This window comes from Carya illinoinensis, chromosome 3 (assembly GCF_018687715.1).
Source record: "Carya illinoinensis cultivar Pawnee chromosome 3, C.illinoinensisPawnee_v1, whole genome shotgun sequence".
NCBI lineage: Eukaryota > Viridiplantae > Streptophyta > Magnoliopsida > Fagales > Juglandaceae > Carya > Carya illinoinensis.
Genome location: NC_056754.1, coordinates 20,547,590 through 20,569,926, shown reverse-complemented (window position 1 = coordinate 20,569,926; position 22,337 = coordinate 20,547,590). Strand labels below are relative to the sequence as shown.

At 36.3% G+C, this 22,337-nt stretch overlaps 3 protein-coding genes across 3 annotated transcripts; all 3 read left to right on the top strand.

The window, feature by feature from the left end:
- LOC122303726 lies at nucleotides 1-3,714 on the top strand. The gene is made up of 4 exons (XM_043115633.1): nucleotides 1-287; nucleotides 2,859-2,920; nucleotides 3,058-3,162; nucleotides 3,348-3,714. Exons 1-4 carry the CDS (start codon nucleotides 47-49, stop codon nucleotides 3,480-3,482), a joined length of 543 nt encoding a protein of 180 aa, XP_042971567.1. The 5' UTR covers nucleotides 1-46; the 3' UTR covers nucleotides 3,483-3,714.
- Nucleotides 3,715-6,563: 2,849 nt separating this feature from the next.
- LOC122303725 (pentatricopeptide repeat-containing protein At5g48910) lies at nucleotides 6,564-8,779 on the top strand. The gene has a single exon (XM_043115632.1). It carries the CDS (start codon nucleotides 6,684-6,686, stop codon nucleotides 8,601-8,603), a length of 1,920 nt encoding a protein of 639 aa, XP_042971566.1. The 5' UTR covers nucleotides 6,564-6,683; the 3' UTR covers nucleotides 8,604-8,779.
- A 2,104-nt stretch (nucleotides 8,780-10,883) lies between these two features.
- LOC122303724 (putative kinase-like protein TMKL1) lies at nucleotides 10,884-15,117 on the top strand. Its single transcript, XM_043115631.1, has 2 exons — nucleotides 10,884-12,792; nucleotides 14,279-15,117. Exons 1-2 carry the CDS (start codon nucleotides 11,364-11,366, stop codon nucleotides 14,917-14,919), a joined length of 2,070 nt encoding a protein of 689 aa, XP_042971565.1. The 5' UTR covers nucleotides 10,884-11,363; the 3' UTR covers nucleotides 14,920-15,117.
- The last annotated feature ends 7,220 nt before the right edge of the window (nucleotides 15,118-22,337 follow it).

Sequence of the window (22,337 nt, the reverse complement as noted above, 5' to 3'; positions counted from 1 at the left end):
GGTGTCTGAATTCCAAATCACCTTACGTCTTGTAGCAGCTTGTTTGATGAAGTACAGTTCAGCAAACATGGCTTCCTCTGCTATTTTCCATAGTATGTGCCTCATTTCACCGCCCACTCCAAAATGTTACAAAAATCAAGCCCTACGTCTCACCCAGTCTCAGTTCATTTCCTCCGAATCCTTTTTGAATTTAAAAAAACAATCTTTGCTCTCAAGCATCCATCTTAGAACCCAAAAATCTCGTTCATCATTCGCTGTCTTCGCTGCGCAGTCTAATTTCTTGAAAGGTTAGCTTCAATGGGTTCTCGTTGTTTGCTTGCTAACAATGGTTTTCGAATTTGCTCCAACGTGGTTGAGTAATGATCCTATCTGTGTTTGCGTATTTTGGTTAATTATGAATGCAATTGTCTGTTTTTTTATAAAGAATGGAAAAAAATTACCAGTGGACTGGTTTGTAGGGATAATTTTGGAGGCAATTAAGAGTAACTTCGCAAATTAATATCAAAAGAAAATTATCATTTGATTGTGGCATTGTTTATTGAGATTCCTATCTTTACTGGAGTGGAGAAAAATAAAAACGTGTGGAACTAGAAAATGCCATTATATTTTAATTTTTGAAATAAGATGTTTACCTAGCTTGTGAGGCAAGGTTGAATTGAAACGAGACTTGCTAGTCCGCTTGCCTATAGATGAATGGTTTTGCATTAAGTTCCTTTTTCTTTTATTTTATTTTTTTGGATGTCGGGACCTCTCCAAAGTTGGGCCCTTTGGCCCACTCATGTTGAGTAAAACCCAGTCTCGTACACCGCACCTTCAGAAATTTTCCTAACTGATTAAATCACTAACTTTTTATCAGAAGGTGTGGCCCCAAATGATTGTTTGCAGCCCTGAGGTGTCGAACCTTGGATCTTGAAGGGAGTGATATCCCAAGACCAAGGCCTTTACCACTTGGGACAATCCCTTGGGGTTAAAAATTAATATAGAAATTAGTAAGGACACTGCCCTGATGTTCATGATACACAAAAGAATCTTACACAACCTTTCGAAGATACACGGTAATGTTAGAAACCCCTGTAATAGAATTGTTGAAGCATTGTACTAATTTGGGGCAACTTGATTACCTTGAGAAATTTAACCTGAATGGTTGAATGAGGTGCATGATATCTTGCAATTTCTGAATAAAACCTACTATTCCCCAAGGAACAGCATACTGCTGAAATCAGAGTTGTCTTCTATCTTTTTTCTGCGAGCACTCTTGGTTTCTTTAGCTTCTTGCCAATTGCTGTATTCAAACTCTCTCTTAAAGCACACCCTTGATTGTACAAATTGACTAAATGACTAATTATCGTTAGTTTTATAGTTTTCATTTTAAGTTACACCCTTGTTACTGAAACTATGCTTTTAATCAGGATCGTTTTGGTCTTTTTTCTTATGTACTTTTGAAAACATTAATATGAATAACACAAGATAGTGCTCAGGAGAGCTTTATGCTAGAGTTTAAATGCTACCAAGTATTAAAAGTACGTTCACATTAGATGATTATACTCCCCTGCATTTGAAGCTCTTATTGTCATTCTATTAGATATCCCAAGTGATGGAATTTCTCTCGTTTATGACAAGCAGATTGCCATGTAGGATTTGTTGTTTGCTCAAGTAGATTACCAATGAAAAAATGTTTTGTTCCACCTGAATGATGTGACAGAGTTTTGCTTCCAAGTTTCTTAAGCATTCTAGGTTCTCTTGTAAAGGATCTGTTATTATTGTTTCTTACCCTCTTCGCTTCTGGACTTTCTAGAATCCATGGAATTATGGAGGGCGACCTTTTTGCAGTTTTATAACCAATTGCATAGATTTTCCTACGCCTCTAATGTTCTGACATAGTTGGGAGCATGATGAAATAGTGTTGTAATTAGATTTATTTGGAATTGAGGTTTCTTGAAGGAGAATAAAGGAAAAACCTCTTTTTGGGTGCTTAATCAAGTAAATGGTAACAATTTTTTATTTTTTGGATGACATGGAACCTCACAAGAGCAAGGGTCCTCAAATCCATCCCCAGGGGATAAAATCCAGATACTCAAATCCACCCGCCAAAATCATGTATCAAGGTCACAAATCACCATCTACAATTGCAAATGCGAACTCAACCCAAGACTTGTGAGTCAGCAGCTCATCCAAAGATTGCTCTTTGACCACTAGGTTTCATCCTGATGAGTATAGAAATGGTGCAGTTTTCAGAAGAATATAGAAGCTAGAGGGAATTTTTGCTGACAGTGAAAGGTCAGATATCCTTGGACAGCTGCCATAACCTCTACTTATAAGAGATTAAACCCTAAAACCAAAATCATAGCCCTTAATTATGTCCCTTAATTATGTTTAGCCCTATCCATCCATATGACCAGAATATAGAATTAAAAGGACTTAAAGTCTCTATTTTGAATAATATTTCTCTCATGATGTCAGCCCTGGTTTCTTGAATGGCCCTTCTCCTTCCATGAATCATGGGGCTTTAGCATAACACCATGAAAGGTTGACATCTTGGTAAGAGCCAGTTTTAAAGTAACTTTGACTTGATATAACATGCTTTCGTCCAAAAAGCCCATCTTATGATCTTGGGCATGGTTTGTTTACTGTATGTTTCATTGATTTATTCAGATCTAATGTGATGCATTCGGTTATACTAAAAGGATTCGGTGCCGGTATTGAATTTCTTGTGGATCACTCTAAATCAGAGTCGACAATTGGGCTAGCTTTCTGTATTTCACGAGTTGATGATATCCTGCACTTTGAAGTAAACAAAATATTGATTGTTGAGTTTATGTTTTAATTGTACTAACTTCCATTTTGGTTCCGTTAAATAGCTCTTCAAACAGTGTGGAAGGTTGGGAAGGATGGAATCGAGGCAGGAACCAATCTGGTGCCTGTAAGTTCATATTGTTTCCTTTCCAAGTCTACCCTATCAAACTTACCGGCTGTTTTGTGTATGATCTGGACCTACTGTTATTCTTCATTGTGGTAGCACTAAATTCTCATATTTTTTCAACATTATTTTGGTTCTAGGATTCTGTACCAAGACCAATTGCAAGGATTTCTGTCACAGTAGCTGCACTCGCCGCTACATTGTTTGTACTCTCGTCTTTCTTGTCTACAGCTTTCTTTGTGCTGGTATGCTGTCTATTTCTCTTTGCTCAATGGTTCACTTTTATGTGAAGGAAGGAAACAAAAGGGGAAAAGGGGGTGGGGTGGATTTTTCAAAGTTTAAAGCGATAACATCATGCAATATCAATTTTTCTAAAGTTTTTTTAGTATTTTATTTTAAACGCAAGGAATAAAGCACCATATGATTGCAGGCCACCATGGGACTTGTTTATTTTGTATTCCTTGCCTTCAATAAAGATGACGGGCCAAGAGGGGGTGGTGGCACCACCTCTACAGATGACACTACCCTAGAAGAAGCGAGAAGAATAATGGAAAAGTACAAGTAACACCAGTAAGACTTTTAAGCTGACTCTCAATGATTCACTTTGCGCAGGCATTTTTGCATGTAAAGTTGTGGTTATGCACTGAGAAGAAGAACAACAACAAAGCAAAGTATTTCTTTTTGTTTTGTGCTCAACTGGGAATTCAAGTATATTTATGTACACGAGATGCTCCTTTAAATTGCTCGAGTTGTATATTAAGTTAGTTGTAAATAGATGCTCCTTTACATTGCTCCAATCATCTAGAGTTCTGCATTGCTTTATAGAACTTGCAGTGTTTACAAGTTCTCCTTCTGGTTGAGCCCTACCTCTACTCCATATCTAATCTTGGAGGAAGCCTTCCCTCTAACACGACGCCTTGTTAGCTTCCTTTTGCGTTGAAGTGGCTGTATGGGGACATTAAACCAAACGTTCCATGCGTCTAGCGTGTAGAGTGCCATGCACATATCGATATGTCATCCGTTACAAGTATACTTTATCCCATTGCCCGTTTGCGTTTGGGAATGCTGCATCTAACTTGACCAGCAGGCTGCTATGCCATTCCTAGGATTGTGCATTGAAGCTCATAACGTGGTCGCATAAAAAGCTAATCCTCTTTCTCCCGGATCAGGAGTCGTTGACTCGTTTTTAGAAGGTAAACTGTTACGACAGCTAACAATTGGATTCCTCCCACTTTTCTTTGAAAGTTATATAGAAAGCAGAAAAACGTTGTAAAGATATTTGTGTTTGTGGTGTTCGGATATTGAGATGGAATGAGATGAGATAGGATAATTTGGGAGGATTTTGCCATCCAATACCTAATAGAATAATGTACAGAATAAGTTATCTGGAAGGTTAGATTGAGATCCTAAAACTATATGAATCTATGATGCAACTTTGAGAGAGAGAGAGAGAGAGAGAGAGAGAGAGAGAACGAACCAGTCTTGTTAAATGTTTTGTATCATGCACGGATACCTAAATAGATGCTGAAGGGAATTTCTTCCCTAGAATTTAGATAGAAAATTATAGGAAATTTTGATCCTAAGAATAGACATCCTCTTATTAAGACACCGTTTCATCTCAAAGTGATTTTCTTCTTCTAAGCAAATATATTATAAATATATTTATAGGATATAATAGTCAACAAGATGGGAGGCCTTAACATTCATCTTAAGGACTTAAATAAAAAAATACAATGCAAGAAATAATAAAAAGAAGGATCTTGAGCCAATGACTTACCCCACCCATTTTCTACAAGAGAAAGCCGCTTTGAGCAATTTTGATATAATTTGAAAAATAGACTGTAATACTATGAATGGAAGTTGAAGTGAAGTGATTTGCGCTACGTTTTGCTAGTCTAGACTGACTGCAAGAGACTTTCACTATCTTTTCCCCACGGTCATTGGGTCGGAGAAGCGAAAAAATAAAAAATTAGCAAACAAGAAATGCGTTGAATTGTCAATGGATGATTGTCAAGGACTGTGGTTGCCCGTTGAGTCCATGCGCCACTCTAGGAGAGTGGAGGTTGGTCAAATCTGAAGGATCCAAGGTCACTAGTTCAAAAAGTGCATGCGTAATAGCAACAAGCACTCTTTGGTGTAGCGGCGTGTAGATCTCATGCGTGGTTCGAGTAACGCATGTAATACACTCCATTTGACATTTTGCTTCAGCTATTTGAAAAGATTGATAGCTGGAGAGTTTTATGGAGAGGTGTGTAGCGATCACAAGGGGTCAAAAAATAATAGATCGACGTTTCTCCTTGCTATGGACAAAAAACAAAATAAAAATTCAAAAAATTAAAAAAAAAATTGAACAGTTTCTAAACTAGCCAAAGCGGAAGAGAGAGGGAGGGGTAGAAGGTAGATGGAGAAGGTGTGATGTTTGGATTTTTCTTTTAGAGCAAATAGCATGAAGAGAGAACATAAAAATAAGTCCCGCCTTTATCTCAAAGACTCAAGCCCTATTTGGTTGTTGGAGTGCATTGAGATCAACTCAGTTTAGTCTAATTTTAAGTTGAGTCTAACATCTAAATACACAATTCTTAAATCACTAAACTTATCTCAATTTAAAACCTTCTTACATATAAGACCCAGAACTTTTTTTCAACTCAATACTTCTTTAAATAGGGGATCCACAACCCTTTTCAAATTTTCATAAACAAATTTAAACCCATCTTAACATCCAAATACATTTAAATTCATCTTATATAGACCACATAAAAATAATTTCACTATCTCAACTTACTATTATTCATAAAAAATTAAATTCATCTAAACTCAATTCAACATCTATAGTCTCAAAAGTGATTGCTTTTGCATGTTCAGCATTTTACTTTTACCCATATTTTCTGTACCTATTATCGAAGCAAAACTTCAGGCTCTTTAATTCCTACATTAATCAATGAGTAATGGTATACACTACACTATCATTTTACTTGCATCTCACTATATATGATATATCGTATTTATCACTATTTGATGATAAAAAAATATGTAATAAATGATTATTCAATAGTAACAAATGTGCCCCACTTTACTTAATGGAATATAAGTGAGATGGTAATATGGTATATAAAATTTTCCACAATCAATTAATCTTATAGTTTAAAAATTGAAATAAGGATGATATTCTTTGATATAATATAAATAAATCTTTTTTTAAATATATATATATATATAATAAAGTAAAAGAATAATGCCAATTCTGCTGAAAGCTCCAGTTGGAGGGTTGGAAATTTTTATTATTATTATTTTTTATTACGTGATTAAAGAAGTATTTTTTAATAATATTATTTCTTATAAAAAATATTTAAAAATATTAAAAATATATATATGAAAATTTAAAAAAGAAACACACCAAAATAATTAACTGTACTTCGGGAGCAACCCATAGTAAAAATAAAAAGTAATGTTATATTTAATTATTTTTGTATATTTTTTTATATATTTTATTAATATGATTAGTTATATCAAATTTATTTTAATATATAATTAATTAAATCAGTAAATAATATAAAAAATTATGTAAAAATAATTCACGTAATTTTTTTAAAAAAAGACAAGAAAACTGGATATGACAAGTTGACGTGGCGTTAGACGATTGAAATGCCAGCCGCAGTTGTAATGGCAAGTTATCTCAGCTCCCACGTCTTCGAGTTCAGCAGAAAATCCAATCCACAAAGTTCAGTCTCTGTTCTTCTAAATCCCACTGGGTCTCAGTCTCACCCCCATGAATTCCACAATCTGCAAGCCCACAATTTCTCCTCTTCGCCCATCCTCATTGTTCCCACATATCACACTCTGCAAAACCATCAGAGACCTAAAGCAAGTCCATGCCATCATGATCAAGACCGCCCAAATCCACGACCCTCTGGCCGCCGCTGAAGTCCTAAGATTCTGTGCGCTTTCAAATGACCGCAATTTCAAATACGCACGCAAGGTTTTCGACCAGATGCGCCAACCCAATTGCTTTTCGTGGAACACCATAATCAGAGGTCTTTCTGAGAGCAATGATGATGACAATCTATTGGGGGCCTTGTTATTGTTCTGTCGAATGGTTTGTGATGGTTTTGTGCAACCCAATCAGTTTACGTTTCCTTCTGTGTTGAAAGCCTGTGCTCGAACGGCGAGTATTAGAGAAGGGAAGCAAGCTCATGGGCTGGTTGTGAAGTATGGGTTGGATAGTGATGAGTTTGTGGTTAGCAATCTTGTTAGGTTGTATGTAATGTGCGGGATTATCGAGGATGCCCATGTATTGTTCCATAGGAATGTGATTGAATTCGGTAAAGGGGATGCAGTTATGACGAATAAGAGAAGGGATGAGGGTATGGTAGTTTTGTGGAATGTTATGGTTGATGGGTATGTGAGACTTGGGATGTTTGGTGCTGCTAGGGAGTTGTTTGATAGAATGCCTCAAAGAAGTGTGGTGTCTTGGAATGTGATGATATCTGGCTATGCACAAAATGGGTTTTTTAAGGAGGCAATAGAGATGTTTCGTGAGATGCAGATGGAAGATGTATACCCAAATTATGTGACATTGGTTAGTGTTCTGCCCGCAATTTCACGTCTTGGAGCACTTGAACTGGGGAAATGGGTTCACTTGTACGCAGAGAAGAAGGAGATTGACATTGATGATGTGCTTGGTTCTGCCTTGGTTGATATGTATTCAAAGTGTGGGAGCATTGAGGAGGCGCTTCAAGTTTTTGAGAGGTTGCCGAAAAAGAACGCAATCACTTGGAGCACAGTGATCGGCGGGCTTGCAATGCATGGGAAAGCAAATGTTGCGATTGATTATTTTTCAAGGATGGACAGAGTTGGAGTGACACCTAGTGATGTTACTTATATTGGGGTGCTGAGTGCATGTAGCCACGCTGGCTTGGTGGACGAGGGAAAATACTTTTTCAACCACATGGTTAAGGTAGTTGGTTTAGAACCTAGAATTGATCATTACGGGTGTATGGTTGATCTATTCGGACGTGCTGGACTTTTAGAAGAAGCTGAAAAGCTTATATTAAACATGCCAATCAAGCCTGATGATGTGATATGGAAGGCCTTGCTTGGTGCTTGTAAGATGTATGGAAACATGGAGATGGGAAAACGAGTAGCAGAAAAGCTGATGGATATGGCTCCTAATGATAGTGGATCCTATGTGGCTCTCTCAAATATTTATGCCTCTTCAGGAAAGTGGGAGTCAGTTGCTGAGGTTAGGTTGACAATGAAAGAGATGGACATACAGAAAGACCCTGGATGCAGTTGGATTGAGCTTGATGGAGAAATTCATGAGTTTCTGGTAGAAGATGACTCCCATCATAGAGCCAAAGAAATACATGCCATGTTGGAGGAAATTTCTAACCAATTGAAGTTGATAGGCTATAGACCAAACACTGCACAAGTCTTACTCAACATGGATGAAGAAGAGAAAGAAAGTGCCTTACACTATCACAGCGAGAAGATTGCAGTTGCCTTTGGCTTAATCAGTACAAGCCCTCATTCGCCACTTCGGATAGTTAAGAACCTACGTGTGTGTGAAGACTGTCACTCTTCAATGAAACTAATCTCAAATATTTATAAACGTAAGATTATTGTGCGTGACCGGAAGCGCTTTCACCATTTTGAGGATGGGTCTTGTTCATGTGGGGATTATTGGTAATTTTTCAATTATAGGTGCATAATTGGCAGCCTCTAGTGCAGTTGTAAATATGAATGAATCAAAATTTTAGGAAAAAGAAAAGTCATACAAATGCATTCAAATACCCTATTTCTTCAATGCTGAGCCCTGTTTGTATTCATTTGGTGGATGTATCACAGTTATACAAGAGTTTGATATCTTACAGTGCACAATGATATCTACTTAAAGATACGGGAATTTTTTTTCCCCCCCTCAAGTTTAATGATAAAAATTAGACCAGTGTTATTTGTCAGTTCTAGTAATTGGAATGTGTAATTTGTTACAAATTGCACTATTTTCCCGCCAATGTTACACCGCACGCTTATGTTAACTACCACCAATAAGGTTGGTTTCTTTTCTTTTCTACTTTCTTTTTTTTTATTTGTTTTTTAAATTATGGTGTTGTGGGGGTGATGGGGGGGTGTGGGTGCGGGGACCTCAGCCATGAATTCGTCAAATGAGATCGATATAAGACTGATGTAACTTCCTTTGACCAAAAGTTGTTGTCCACAATTCTGGAGTGATGTTCTAAATAATAGTTTGGTAAATACATCATTTAAAAATAATGTTGTTGGGGACATAACCAATAAAGTAATCAGCATGTTTCTACCATGCTGAACAAAGTTCAATGCCAATATGCTTCTGGTGAAAGAAATATTGGTTGGTAAATCCGAGTGTCCTCTCTATGCATAATTGAGACTCTTAACATAATCTGTGTCTTTTGGCTGTCCTCCTAAAATGCTAGAAAGCTGTTACCCCAAATGACACTTGAAAAGGGTGTTGAGTGGATGCCAGGGCATCTACAGACAATAGAACGATCTACTCTCTTAAGGAAAGCGGCTTTCCAGGTCCATATGTGGCATCTATATCTACTATATATATATATATGAAAGCATTGACAGAGTGTTTAGGGATCTTATGGTGTTTGCTTTTTGCTCGCTCCAAAACATTGGATGGCATGCCATGCAAGACCATGAAATAGTTGCTGAAAAACCATATGCAGCGCAGTGGCATCTGGTTAGAAAGATTTTTGGTGTTGGCTGTTATATTCGACTAGCTTTGGAGAATATACTGCAGTTCTGCTGCGCCTTGGAAGAGTAATCTTCTTAATTATAATTGAACTAAAACCCTATTGGTCTCTTCTATTATTGGAGTGTAATCTATAAATTATATGATTTTGAAATGCAAATGGTAGAACACTTGGTGAGAAAAAATTCCTTTCTCATTCCAAGAACAGAGCACATAAAGGTTAAAGATCATGATAAAAAGTAGGAGTGAGGAGAATCTTATTAGAAGGTTAAGGAAAGAAATGATTGCTTATGCTGGCGTGAGTCTGCATAGTGAACTGCCAAGCAACATGTTATGTGCTGGGCTAATCGGGTCTCTCTTCCTCAAATACCAACCACTTTATTCTCCGGATCCAAACTCCACTTTTTGAGTAATAATACACTCATAATATTTTTTACTGTTCTTTTTTATATATTAAATTAAAATTTGAATAATAATTTTGATATTTTTAATGAAGAAACATTATCATACTAATGACATTATTATATTAATTAATTAGTAAAAAAAAAAAAATTGTATGGATATCATTATTTGTAACGGTCAATTTTTTGTACATTGATTTTGCTTACAGTCCAGACAAGCCTCTCTTAAAAGTCTCTGTCTTTTTCCCTTTGACAAGTCTCTTAGAAGCTGATATCAAATTAGCAACAATCCAAACAAATATCAAGTGATAGATTTTGCAACTTGGTTTCTACTGTACTACTTTGATTGAACCACAAAAAAATGACAGAGAACCAAATCATTTAAATGAGAAATTATAATAACGGCTGAACTTTGGTGAAAAGGATATTTGCTAAGCCTAAAGTGAGACCCACCGGATAGATAGCTGGATCTCACTCCACGTGAACAACACCTTTAAACTTTAAAGTCCTTACTTTATCCATCTTCCATGCTCACACTCAATGACCCTCTTCTTCACGTCTGAGAGCTCACAAGCGGTGGAACATACATTCATAGATTCATATCTTTTCTTCTTTAGGTTTGCACTCTTCTTTGTACTCGGACCCAGAAGCACAATGGCCCCACCGAGACCCACAAATAATACATATCACGGTACATCACGACAAGCACACACCCATCATCCCCCATCGCAGGTGTCTGATCAGACGTCAGGGGTCAAAGATCAACAATGCGTGTATGGTGGTAATAAACATTGAAGGACCAAGTGTCAAATGCACCTGCGATAATCCCTCAATCCTTGTCTTGAAATGACACGTCTTGGTGTCGTCCTGCAGTGCAAGCGTTTCTTCCTCAAAGAATGCAAAACTGCAATTTCGAAGGTGAGCGTGCAGGGAAAAATAGTATAAAAACAAGAGCAATAGGTTATTTATTTATTTATTTATTGTTGACGACCTGTCTGTGAGGGTTTAAGCGCTACCTCTTCCCTAATTTGCCACTGTGGAATCATCGTTGAAGTCCTTGGTTACTGTTTTTGTAACATCCAACGGTGTAGGACCAAGGAGGAGGATGCTTACACTTGCAACATAGTATGAGATGCATTCTCAAAATCATGACGGTAAACATTATTAGACTATCAGATTACTCACAGTCAACACTCTGTCAGCTTTCCCAAGAAAAAGAGAACCTCTTTTGACGCATCCACCAGCGCCACGCTCACCACCTTTGCGCTCTCTCTCTCTCTCTCTCTCTCTCTCTCTCTCTCCAGCTTCATCGATGGCGCTTCTGAACCTTTTGAGTCCATACATTTTCTTCTTCTTCCTGCTTGTCTTCTTCACTGCAGGCTCCACACACGCTGAGTCTGCTTCTTTGTCTTCCGCTTCTCCGGATGTTGAGCTTCTCTTGGGAAAGATCAGAGCTTCATTGCAAGGTAACTCTGAGAACCTTTTGCTATCTTCATGGAATTCTTCTGTACCTTTGTGCCAATGGAGAGGGCTCAAATGGGTATTCTCCAATGGCTCTCTTTTGCTCTGTAATCAAATCTCTTCCCCACAATGGAACAACCTCTCTCTCTTCAAAGACCCATCTCTGCACCTTCTCTCCCTTCAGCTTCCCTCTGCTAATCTCACCGGTTCGCTGCCCAGAGAGCTGGGTGAGTTTTCCATGCTTGAAAGTCTCTTCCTTAACTTCAACTCACTGAGTGGAACAATCCCTCTAGAGCTTGGCTATAGCTCTTCACTCTCTGAAATTGATTTGGGTAACAACTTGTTGAGTGGGGCTTTAGCACCGTCTCTCTGGAACTTGTGTGATGGACTTGTTTCTCTTAGGCTTCATGGTAATTCACTGTCTGGGTCAGTCCCTGAACCTGCATTACCGAACTCTACGTGCAAGAATTTACAGGTCTTGGATTTGGGTAACAACAATCTTACTGGGAATTTTCCCGAATTCATAACCAGGTTCCGTGGGCTTAAAGAGCTTGATCTTGGGAATAATATATTTTCTGGTTCAATTCCAGAGAGTTTATCTGGACTAAACCTTGAGAAATTGAATCTTTCCCACAATAATTTTAGCGGGGCCTTGCCTATTTTTGGAGAACCAAAATATGGTGTGGAGGTGTTTGAGGGAAACAATCCGGGGCTTTGTGGATTACCTTTGAAAAGTTGTGGTGGAAGTTCTGGATTGAGCCCGGGCGCAATCGCCGGCATTGTGATTGGTTTGATGACTGGAGCAGTGGTTTTGGCTTCACTGTTGATTGGGTATGTGCAAAATAAGAAGCGGAAGAGTAGGGGAGAGAGTGGAGATGAATTTGAGGAAGGAGAAGATATTGAAGATGGCGATGGTGATGGTGATGTAGGCGTTGGTGTTGGTGTTGGTGGTGGTGGTGAAGGCAAGCTTATTTTGTTTCAAGGTGGAGAGCATTTGACATTAGAAGATGTGTTGAATGCAACCGGGCAAGTTCTGGAGAAGACGAGCTATGGAACCGTTTATAAGGCAAAGCTTTCCGATGGAGGGACCATTGCTTTGAGATTGTTGAGGGAAGGTAGTTGCAAAGATAGGAGTTCGTGTTTACCGGTGATAAAGCAACTGGGAAAGATTCGCCATGAGAATTTGATTCCATTGAGAGCTTTCTATCAGGGGAAGCGAGGGGAAAAACTCCTCATTTATGACCATCTTCCTCACAGAACCCTCAATGATCTATTACACGGTATGTACTTTTTTTCTTCTGTGCTTTCCTCAGCATGTTAGTCATCCGGTATCTCATTCAGATATGGAATAACTGTAGCTCGTTATCACTGTAAAGTAGAAAAGTTAACATCGCTGTATTGATTTAGTAAAAACCCTTATTAAAGAGTGAATCCTCGTTTGATGAAAACTAATTCCCATCATTGTTCATATCTTACCCCAAGTCGGGGTTTGAGAAGATAACACGAGCACCCAAGAAGTTACATCATTAACAGTCCTTGGCTATCTGGCTATGGAACAATACTACTATTTATTCTGAACCTAGTCATCCCCAATGCACATAATGATGTGTCACATTTCAAGGTCCACTGGCATTGGAAAACATTACAGCATGAATTTTCTGAATTTCTTATTAAAAAAGCTGGCATTGGAAAACATTAGAACATAAATTTTCTGATAATTCTTTTTTTTTTAAAAAAAAAAAGGGGAAGAATTTTTTTTGAAACCGACCATAGGGATACCTCTAACTCTACATTATAACCAAAGAATAAAATCTTGGGTGCTTAAACTCCAAGGAGGCAAGAACCTTCCTACGAGTTGTCTTCTAGGAATTGATAGACCTTTCTCGACCCATGTCTCACAAACTAGTAAAAACCCTACCTAAATAATGGAAGTGGACCAGAACTTCCATTCTCATAACAGTCCTGAAAAATGAATTATCAGGACAGGAGCTGCCCTCAGGTTCTGTCATGAGATTATGTAGACCTGGAGGGTGAAGCAATACCTTTTGATCCACTGTGTTCTTTCTCATTACTTATGCCTAGTCACTGTCAAAACTCATGAGAGCCTACTGTCACGGTGATATGTAAGTTTCAAATATGAGCTTGCAAGATGCAGCGAGCCACAACTTATGTGCAATGGAGAAATGAGTTGCAAGTTCCAGTTGTCATAAACACCCAAACTTGTTATCTTTTATCAGTAAAGAAGAATTTTATTAATTAGAACCCATAGGGGTTGGCTCAAGTGGTAAAGGCCTTGGGCTTGGGGATTCAAATCCTCTTAGATGCAAATAATCTCTATGAGCCATTGGACTGAGAGATTTTCCTCTTGAATTACCCGAGGTACACACTACACTTGTGGGAAACTTCTTGCCAAGGGCCTGTGCACCTCCAGAATTAGTCAGGACGTTGTTCTTGGAAACCCGGTGCCAATCAAAAGAAATTTTATTAATGAGAATAGGCATAGCCCAAGTACACATAACATATACAAGAGCAACACTAGTACATGATTGTCTATAGATACAAGCACAAACGCCCGAATTTAAAAGCTCTTTGTTACTTGTTTAGACATACAATCAAAATTAAAAGAGAATAAGTGAGACTGATTTAAAAAGCCATCTAAGTTGGTGCATAGTTTACCTGGGTGCTTCTCTATCATTTTCTTTGCATATTTTGAGTACTCATGATAGTTCAACAAACTGTCATTTTATCTGTTCTGGTTGGCTGCAGAAACTAGAGCAGGAAAACCAGTGCTGAACTGGGCTCGAAGGCACAAGATTGCATTGGGTATAGCCAGAGGACTATCATATCTTCATACAGGTCTTGAGGTACCCATTACTCATGGAAATGTGAGGTCCAAAAATGTGCTTGTAGACGAGTTTTTTGTTGCAAGGCTCACTGAGTTTGGGCTTGACAAGCTAATGGTCCCAGCCATAGCTGATGAAATGGTGGCACTTGCAAAAACTGATGGTTACAAAGCACCAGAGCTTCAAAGAATGAAGAAATGCAATTCTAGGACAGATGTCTATGCATTTGGGATATTTTTATTGGAAATTTTGATTGGAAAGAAACCTGGAAAAAATGGAAGAAGCGGGGAATTTGTTGATTTACCTTCAATGGTGAAAGAGGCAGTTTTGGAGGAGACAACAATGGAGGTTTTTGATGTGGAAGTCTTAAAGGGAATAAGGAGTCCAATGGAAGAAGGTTTGGTTCATGCATTGAAACTTGCAATGGGTTGCTGTGCTCCAGTGGCTTCAGTTAGACCTACAATGGATGAAGTCGTGAAGCAGTTGGAGGAGAATCGACCTAGAAACAGGTCTGCTTTATACAGCCCTACAGAAACAAGGAGTGGAATAGCTACACCATTTTGAGCCTGCCTTTTCTATATGCTCATCTATATATACAAGTTCCATTTTATTGTCTATCTGATCCTCATTAAGATGGTAACTGTAGTGTATGGTGCTAATGTTTTTCTGAAGAAGGTTATATTTCTAGGAATTGGTAATGTGTAATTTATGAGACAATGCATCACTTAAACAGCTATCTTGGAATGTAACAAATGTTTGATATACCCCGATTATGTGTGCCTGCAACTCCTATTGATTACCTTTCCAGTTTCCGGCACCCAAAAAGAAACCAGTTAAGTTTTAAACGTAAAATAAAATCAAAATAAAAAATATAAATATAAAAAATAAAATTTGAAGTAGTACTCCAAACATCAGAGAGCTTCTTATTCAAAGAAGTGCCTTTTAAGTTTTTAACACTACGAATTTTCTTTACAAACCTCTGGATGGATTGTGGTATGATATGCTAGATGTGTTAAGAAAGAAATATTTGGTAATTACAGATATTTTACGTAAACTTAGGAAGAAATATTTTGTTTTTAATTTTTATGTACTTATAAAAAAATTATAAATTAATATACCTTGATGATATGTTATATTATAAAATATATTTAATGTATTATATCAAATTATGTCATCATCTAAATTTATTTTTATAAAATTTATGTACAATCTAACATTCTCGATTGTAAAAGATTATCTAGAATGTGAGAGCATAGATTTTAAGTAGGTTGATTTTATCAAAGCCCTAGTTGTAGTTGGGCATGAAACCAACATTTATGGACTCGAATATATATTTTTGTGGAATACACATAAAATGAGTTTAGATATTTTTATAGAAAGTTGAAAAAGGTTATAGGTCCTGCGTGTAAAAAGGTATTTAGTTGAAAAATATGGTAGGTCTCACGTGCAAAGAAGTCTGACGTTGAGCGATATTTAGTAATTTAGAAATTGTGTGTTTAGATGTTGAACTAGGCTTAAATTTGAACTCAACTCATCTAATCTAATCATTACAACTTTTTTAAATTTCCACACAAAATAAAATAAATAATTCAATCTTTTCAAATCTCAAAACAAAATTAATATTAAAAAATTATATTCTATCAATATTTTATTCAATTTTTAACTTTTATTTCAATTTATCCCATCTCTTAAGAAAAAACAAAATGAGGTAAGTTATTGGAATGTACAACACACCATTTACTTATTGGACTTAATCAATTTAGAGCACTTGTAGTGAGTTAGTTATAAATAAAATTTAGCCAAAGTTTAGTTCAAAATACCAAGGTTTTAAAATTCGTTCCGTTCCAGCCGGAATGGCCGGAATTTTTCGTGCCGGAACAGTGACCGGAATGGGATAGGGATCTGTTCCGTTCCGGGTCAAATTCCGGCCATTCCGGTCAATTCCGGCCGGAATTCCGGTATTCCGGCCGGAATAGTAATTCCGGTCCGAAAAAAAAAAAAAAAACTCTCTTGTAAATAAGTTGAAAAATAATGAATAAAATTGTACTTTTAGAATTCAAATACCCCTTTCCGTGCACTAGAAGTATTGTTACTTTTAATAATCTGTCTATTCTTTAATTGTTTTCCTTTATTTTTGTGTCTTAATTCAAGTTTATGAATTTTTTTCAATATATATTCATTTTATAAATCTTTAATTCTTCTATATATTTACACATATACATATCACACACTTACATATGTATATATATTTATTTTATTAATTGTTAGTTTATATATACATATAAATATTTATATATAATATATAATTAATCCCGAAACGGTATACCGAAACGTACCAGTACCAAAATATTCCGTTCAAGTGCCTCAACCGGAATGGTCTCCGGAACAGATTTCAAAACTTTGCAAAATACACCCCATAGCAAGTTAAGTAAATGAATAGTAAATTTACAGATCTAGCCAATGAATTTGGTTGGCTATTCACTTTTTTATCATTATTTTATTTTTAAATTCTACCATCAACGTCTACGTCAATGTTTGCATCAGATTTTTCATTTTGCATTTCGCACGGCTTCATCTCATTCGGAGCTTAACGAGAAAATAGAAAAGCCCATCATTTCGATTTCTTCTCCTCCGATACAAATTTCAAATACCTAGTAAATCAGCATCTACAAACTTTTTCCTCAACTTTTTCTCCCATATTCACTTAAGTTTTATATATATATATATGTGTATATATTAGGCCTATGCAAAAGGGTTCTAGATTCGACCCGTTCGATGGACCTGACTGGACCCATCCGAATAAAAGCGGGTTAATCGGGTTATGCAACAAAGTTGGGCTTAACTCTCTCAAAGTCGGTCGAAACCGATCACCGACCATAATTTCTTTCTCCTCAAACCCCAACCGCCGTTCTTCCTCTCTTTTTCTTCGCTGCTATGCCACCACCCACCAAAATTAATATCTTGTGAAAATGAGCTAAAGGGAAAGGATTCCGTAAGCTTTTTTTTAAGAGAGCGTATGTAGATGTACAACTAGTTTTGCTAGACTCTTCACAATCCTCCATCTAGGTTTCTCCTCTTTGGCGTTTTAATGGATTCTCTGCTAGACCAAACGGGTAAATGAAGATAATGAAATAATATAGCCTATTGCATGCAACAACGATGTTACATACTGATACCTACAAGGATTTTGCAACCAGAGCACAGTAAATGTGAGCAAGAAGAGGACGCAGAGGCGAGAGCTTCAAGAGCCATCCCTCTCTTTCACTGTTTCTCTCTCTCTCTCTAGCCAGAGTGTGTGAAATTTGTTTCCGCCACCAACACACAATATATATCCATTTCATATTCTCAGGCCCTTTTTCATCTTCTTTATTGTTTCTTTGATTTTGAAATTATTCCCTTATGACCCATCTACCATTTGTGCATAAGGAAAAAAAGCTATTCGCTGGTAATGACAATGGCCAAACTTTTTTCGCCATCTACAGGTTCTTGTTTGTTCCTGTTCCTGTACCATTCCTCCTTCTCCTCCTTTCTTGTAGTTGAAGCTGCACAGCAAGTATCTGCTCAGGTTTTCTCGAATCTTAGTTGTAGAGATCTCCACCAGCTGGCTCGGTCTTTGCAGCTATCTCTGGCTGCGGCTATGCGTGCATCTGATGATGAGGATGTTGTATATGGCTAGCAGTAGAGTTGCAGTTCCAATCACCACCAAGCCGAAATTCAAAGTGGGTAAGTTTGATTTTGGTGGAAGAAGTGGATGTTGCTGTGGTAAAAGATGCAAGCAGCAGAGTAGGAGCAGAGATTGGGTGGAACTCTGCAAATGAAGGTATCGAAAGCAGAGTAATGAACGGGTTCGACCCGATCTGTAAATTTTGGGTCGATCGGGCCACATAAATGTGTCTTTTCCTTGGGGTCGGATCGGACCAAAATCAGTGCTGGCCGGGTCACTGTGCAATTATATATATATATATATATATTTTCCCACTTGATAGCTCTATTTTTTGTTGGAGTTTCCTACTTCGTTTTATTTTATTTTATTTTTTTTTTCTCACTAATTCATTTTAACCGTAAATTAAACGGAAGGTGCTATTTTGAAGAGTCTAATGTGTGACTTTCGATAGGAAATGAATATTCTCGTTACCATGAGAATAGAAAAAAAAAAAGTAGAAATGAAGATCAAATATGAATATTTTAATAAAATGAAGATATATTTAGAGAGTTTATTATTTGATGTATATAAAAAGTAGCTAGATGAAGTTAAAAATATATAATTAAGTAAAATTTTGATTAAAGAATAGCTAGTTTGTTACTAATGCTCTTAAACTTCAAAAAAACTCAACATTATAAAAAAGTTCACCAATTACCTTTTTTTTTTTTTTTTTTTTTTTTGTCTTTTTCACTTTCTCCCCTCCCAGAAGCTTAGCGATTGTTTGAGTAGCGAATTAGACAACTTATCAGTAAAAGAATGTTAGTTATGGAAGCAATTTTAATAGAATAATTCTCTTTATCATCTCCACACACTACATACTATATTAATTTTAATTTTTTTCAAGTGTATAGATAATAAATAGAATAACTCAATTAATTTAATGAGAATAAAAAATAAAAAAAATAATTTTAAAATATATAAAATATGAGGTATAGGATGATGAGTAGAATCTACATATATATATAAATATATCTTCTATATATAAAAAGTGTGTATGAAACGGAAAATCTTGTTTTAACGGTTTTTCTTTTTTTTTCCGTTAAAGTTAACACCGTTTGTTTTAACGGTTTGACATATAAAATGAAGACATAAATGTTGTGAGACATAGCATTCAATGTTATTATATGGTTTATTAATCACAATAATTATAATACTTAATAGTTTATATAATAATAAGTAATTAAAGATTAGTTATTATATTTTTCTCTTTTTCCTTAACATATACACATGTATTAGGTGCATAAGACGTAAATCTCTAAGTATAATATACGTGTATTATACGTTTCATTAACTCAGATTATTGAGTATTCCAAATTTAAAAATCTCATATAATATATAATACAAATGTGTTTAATCAAAGTGTTTTTTTTCCATGGTAGTAGGACGTAGCTTCCGCTAAGTCATATTCCACACGTGGGCTTGCTATGATCGGTACGTGACAAAGGCTGTGATTCTTGAGCTAATCAAGAAAGAGTAAATTCGGCCAACAATTTCAAAATATATTTTAGGATTTATATATATGTTATATATAGAAAATATTATACCACAAATTTTATAAAAAGATTATGTTTTAACTTTATATTGTCCCTGATCGACTCAACTAATAGCAAAATAAGAATTTCAATGTTATCTCTATTGATCGTCTACAGGATGACATAAATTGATGAATAATAATACAAACATCAAACGACATATATTTTGAACTACCGTTTGTCTTAGACTTTTATTAAATTTTTCGTATACATTTTTGCTAAAATTATGGATGTTATAAACATGTACTGGATTATATGATATTTTGAACTAATTTTTTTATTTTCTTCAATATGCCTTAAATTATTAAGTGACATCAATAATTTTTATAAAATATATATTATTTTTTACAAATAATCATTTCATAAAATTAGACAAACGTACTTTGCACGTTACTCCCACCTAGTATATATATATAGATATATATATTGTCATGCGAATTGCTAGCTCTCGTACTTATTATGATCCAACCGATATTATAGTACGTATAGCATAGATTAGAGCATTGGCATTGGCTTCATCAAAGCCAATGCCAAATGCAAAAATAGATGAATTTACGAAAAATATGCTACATTGGATTAGTCAAACCCAGAAATGGATAACTTTGACCTACAGTAAATGTATCGGGTCTTTCATATTTGAAGCGCTACTGTGCACTTCATCTTCATATTATTTTAGTCTATTTTATTTATCTACCGGTCACTTTTCGTTTCCCTCTCTCCCCGTTTCCTCCCCGCGTTTTCTCTCCCCATTTCTCTCATTTTCATTTCTCCCAATCACTTCGGCTCTACACTTCGAATCTTCGCAGCCATTCGATTCTTCAACGGCAAGAACACTCGGCTCTACACGATCTTCTTCTCCAAAGGAAGCCGGTTTGTTTTCTCTCCCACTTTCTCTCTTTCTCTCGTTTTTAAGGTTTTTTTTATTCTTCCTTGGATTCTTGGTGCAGAATCATTCGGGGGTTTCTTCTACCGGTTTCAAGTAGATCAGATTCGTGCGGAAGGCATCCGATTTTAGATTCGGCCGATTGCTTTTCTTTTTGAACCCTAATCTTGGATCTGTTTTTTATTTCCATTCAGCCCCGATTGGGGCTTTTGCTTTCGGTTGTTTGGGTGGAAAAAATAAAAGGAAACTGAGCATTCGACTGAAGTTGGGTCATTGATTTTGTGAATTTCTTGCAGATTTTCTTCACCAGTCAATCCCTTCGGCTCAAGCAACCACACTCATTCTGGTATTGTAGTTACTAAAACTGTAATGTATTGTTGCCTATAGGAAGATTTGTGTGGCTGTGTGTGAATTGGTTTTGTATGCACTCGGTGATATGGAGTTCTTCCCTAGCAATTGATGAATATGGTTATGTGTATGGTGGTATATTTGCTTCGGGATGATGAGCAAGTGATACTGTTGAGTCTGTTGTTCATAAATTTTTATTTTTCCCATTGATGAATATTTTGGAGTCTGTTGTTCTTGTGTGTGAGTGGGTAGATTTGACTATCATCTTTGGTTTGTTACTATTGAAAACTACATCCAACATGCAGATCAATTGGATGTAACTGATTTGAATTGGACACTATTATTTGATAAAAAGAAGGATGACATGCTTGTGTTCTTGTTTGTGTTTGTTTGGAAGAATTTGGTTTGTTCTTGTTTGTGTTTGGAGTTTTTCCTCATGAACAATCCAACATGCAGCATCTATTTTTAAAACTTGGTGAGGTTGGTAATGTAAAGGATGCCATGATGCATGATTAGTATAAAACATCCAATATGTTAGTTCAAAGAGGTCAATTAAATTGTAAGGACCCATTTGGAAAAGTGCTTGTGGATCTACTGTTTTTGTAAGGACCCATTTGGAAAATTGCTTATGGATCTACTGTTTTTGTAAGGACCCATTTGGAAAATTGCTTGTGGATCTACTGTTTTAGAACTTAGAGGTTCCTAATAAGATCGTGTCAATATTGTGTGAAAGCACTTCGCCTAATAAGCTTTTAGAAATTGTGCTTCCTCAACTGATTCTTCCATTAAAAAATTGATGGAGTCTTCCAATTGTTTTGTTTTTAGTTGCACTATTCGATCTTGGAAGTTCTTGTGTGAGGTTTTTGTTAATCCCCCATATGATAGAGCAGGTGGATCTACTGTTTTTCTATTTTTTTATACTGTTTTTCTGTAAACTGTCTTGCTGGACCTTGTTTAATGCAAAATACGTTGTATGTGCTGCTGTTTTTCTGTTTTTGTTCTTTTTTTTTTATCTGTTTTGTAGTCATTTATTTATACGAATTTTCTGATTTTGTTATACAGTTTTTATGTAAGCTGTTCTGTCTTGTTTAGGTATTATATTGTTTAATGCAGTAATTTTTGAATTCCATGCCTTGTTTATTGTTTCTGAATTTGGTTGTGTCTGACAACTTAAAAATTGTAATTTTTAAAGGATGGACAATCTTTTGGAGGAGGACCCATTCTTCACCACTCTCTTACAAAGTGGAGGAGAATGTCCTATTACCACTCCAACATTCACACCCCATTTCTAATATTTTGGTCAACCCAACTCCCCTTCACGGTGAAAAGAGGCCTCCAACAAAAAAAGTTCAAAGAGGAGCTTCTTTCACTGTTGAGGAAGATAACGTACTTGTCTCTGGTTGGCTGAACATTAATATTGATGCCATCTGGGGAACTGATCAGAAATCCACTCAAATGTGGGAGCGGATTTCTGATTTTTACCATGAATATAAGAAACCACATAATGTGAACCGTT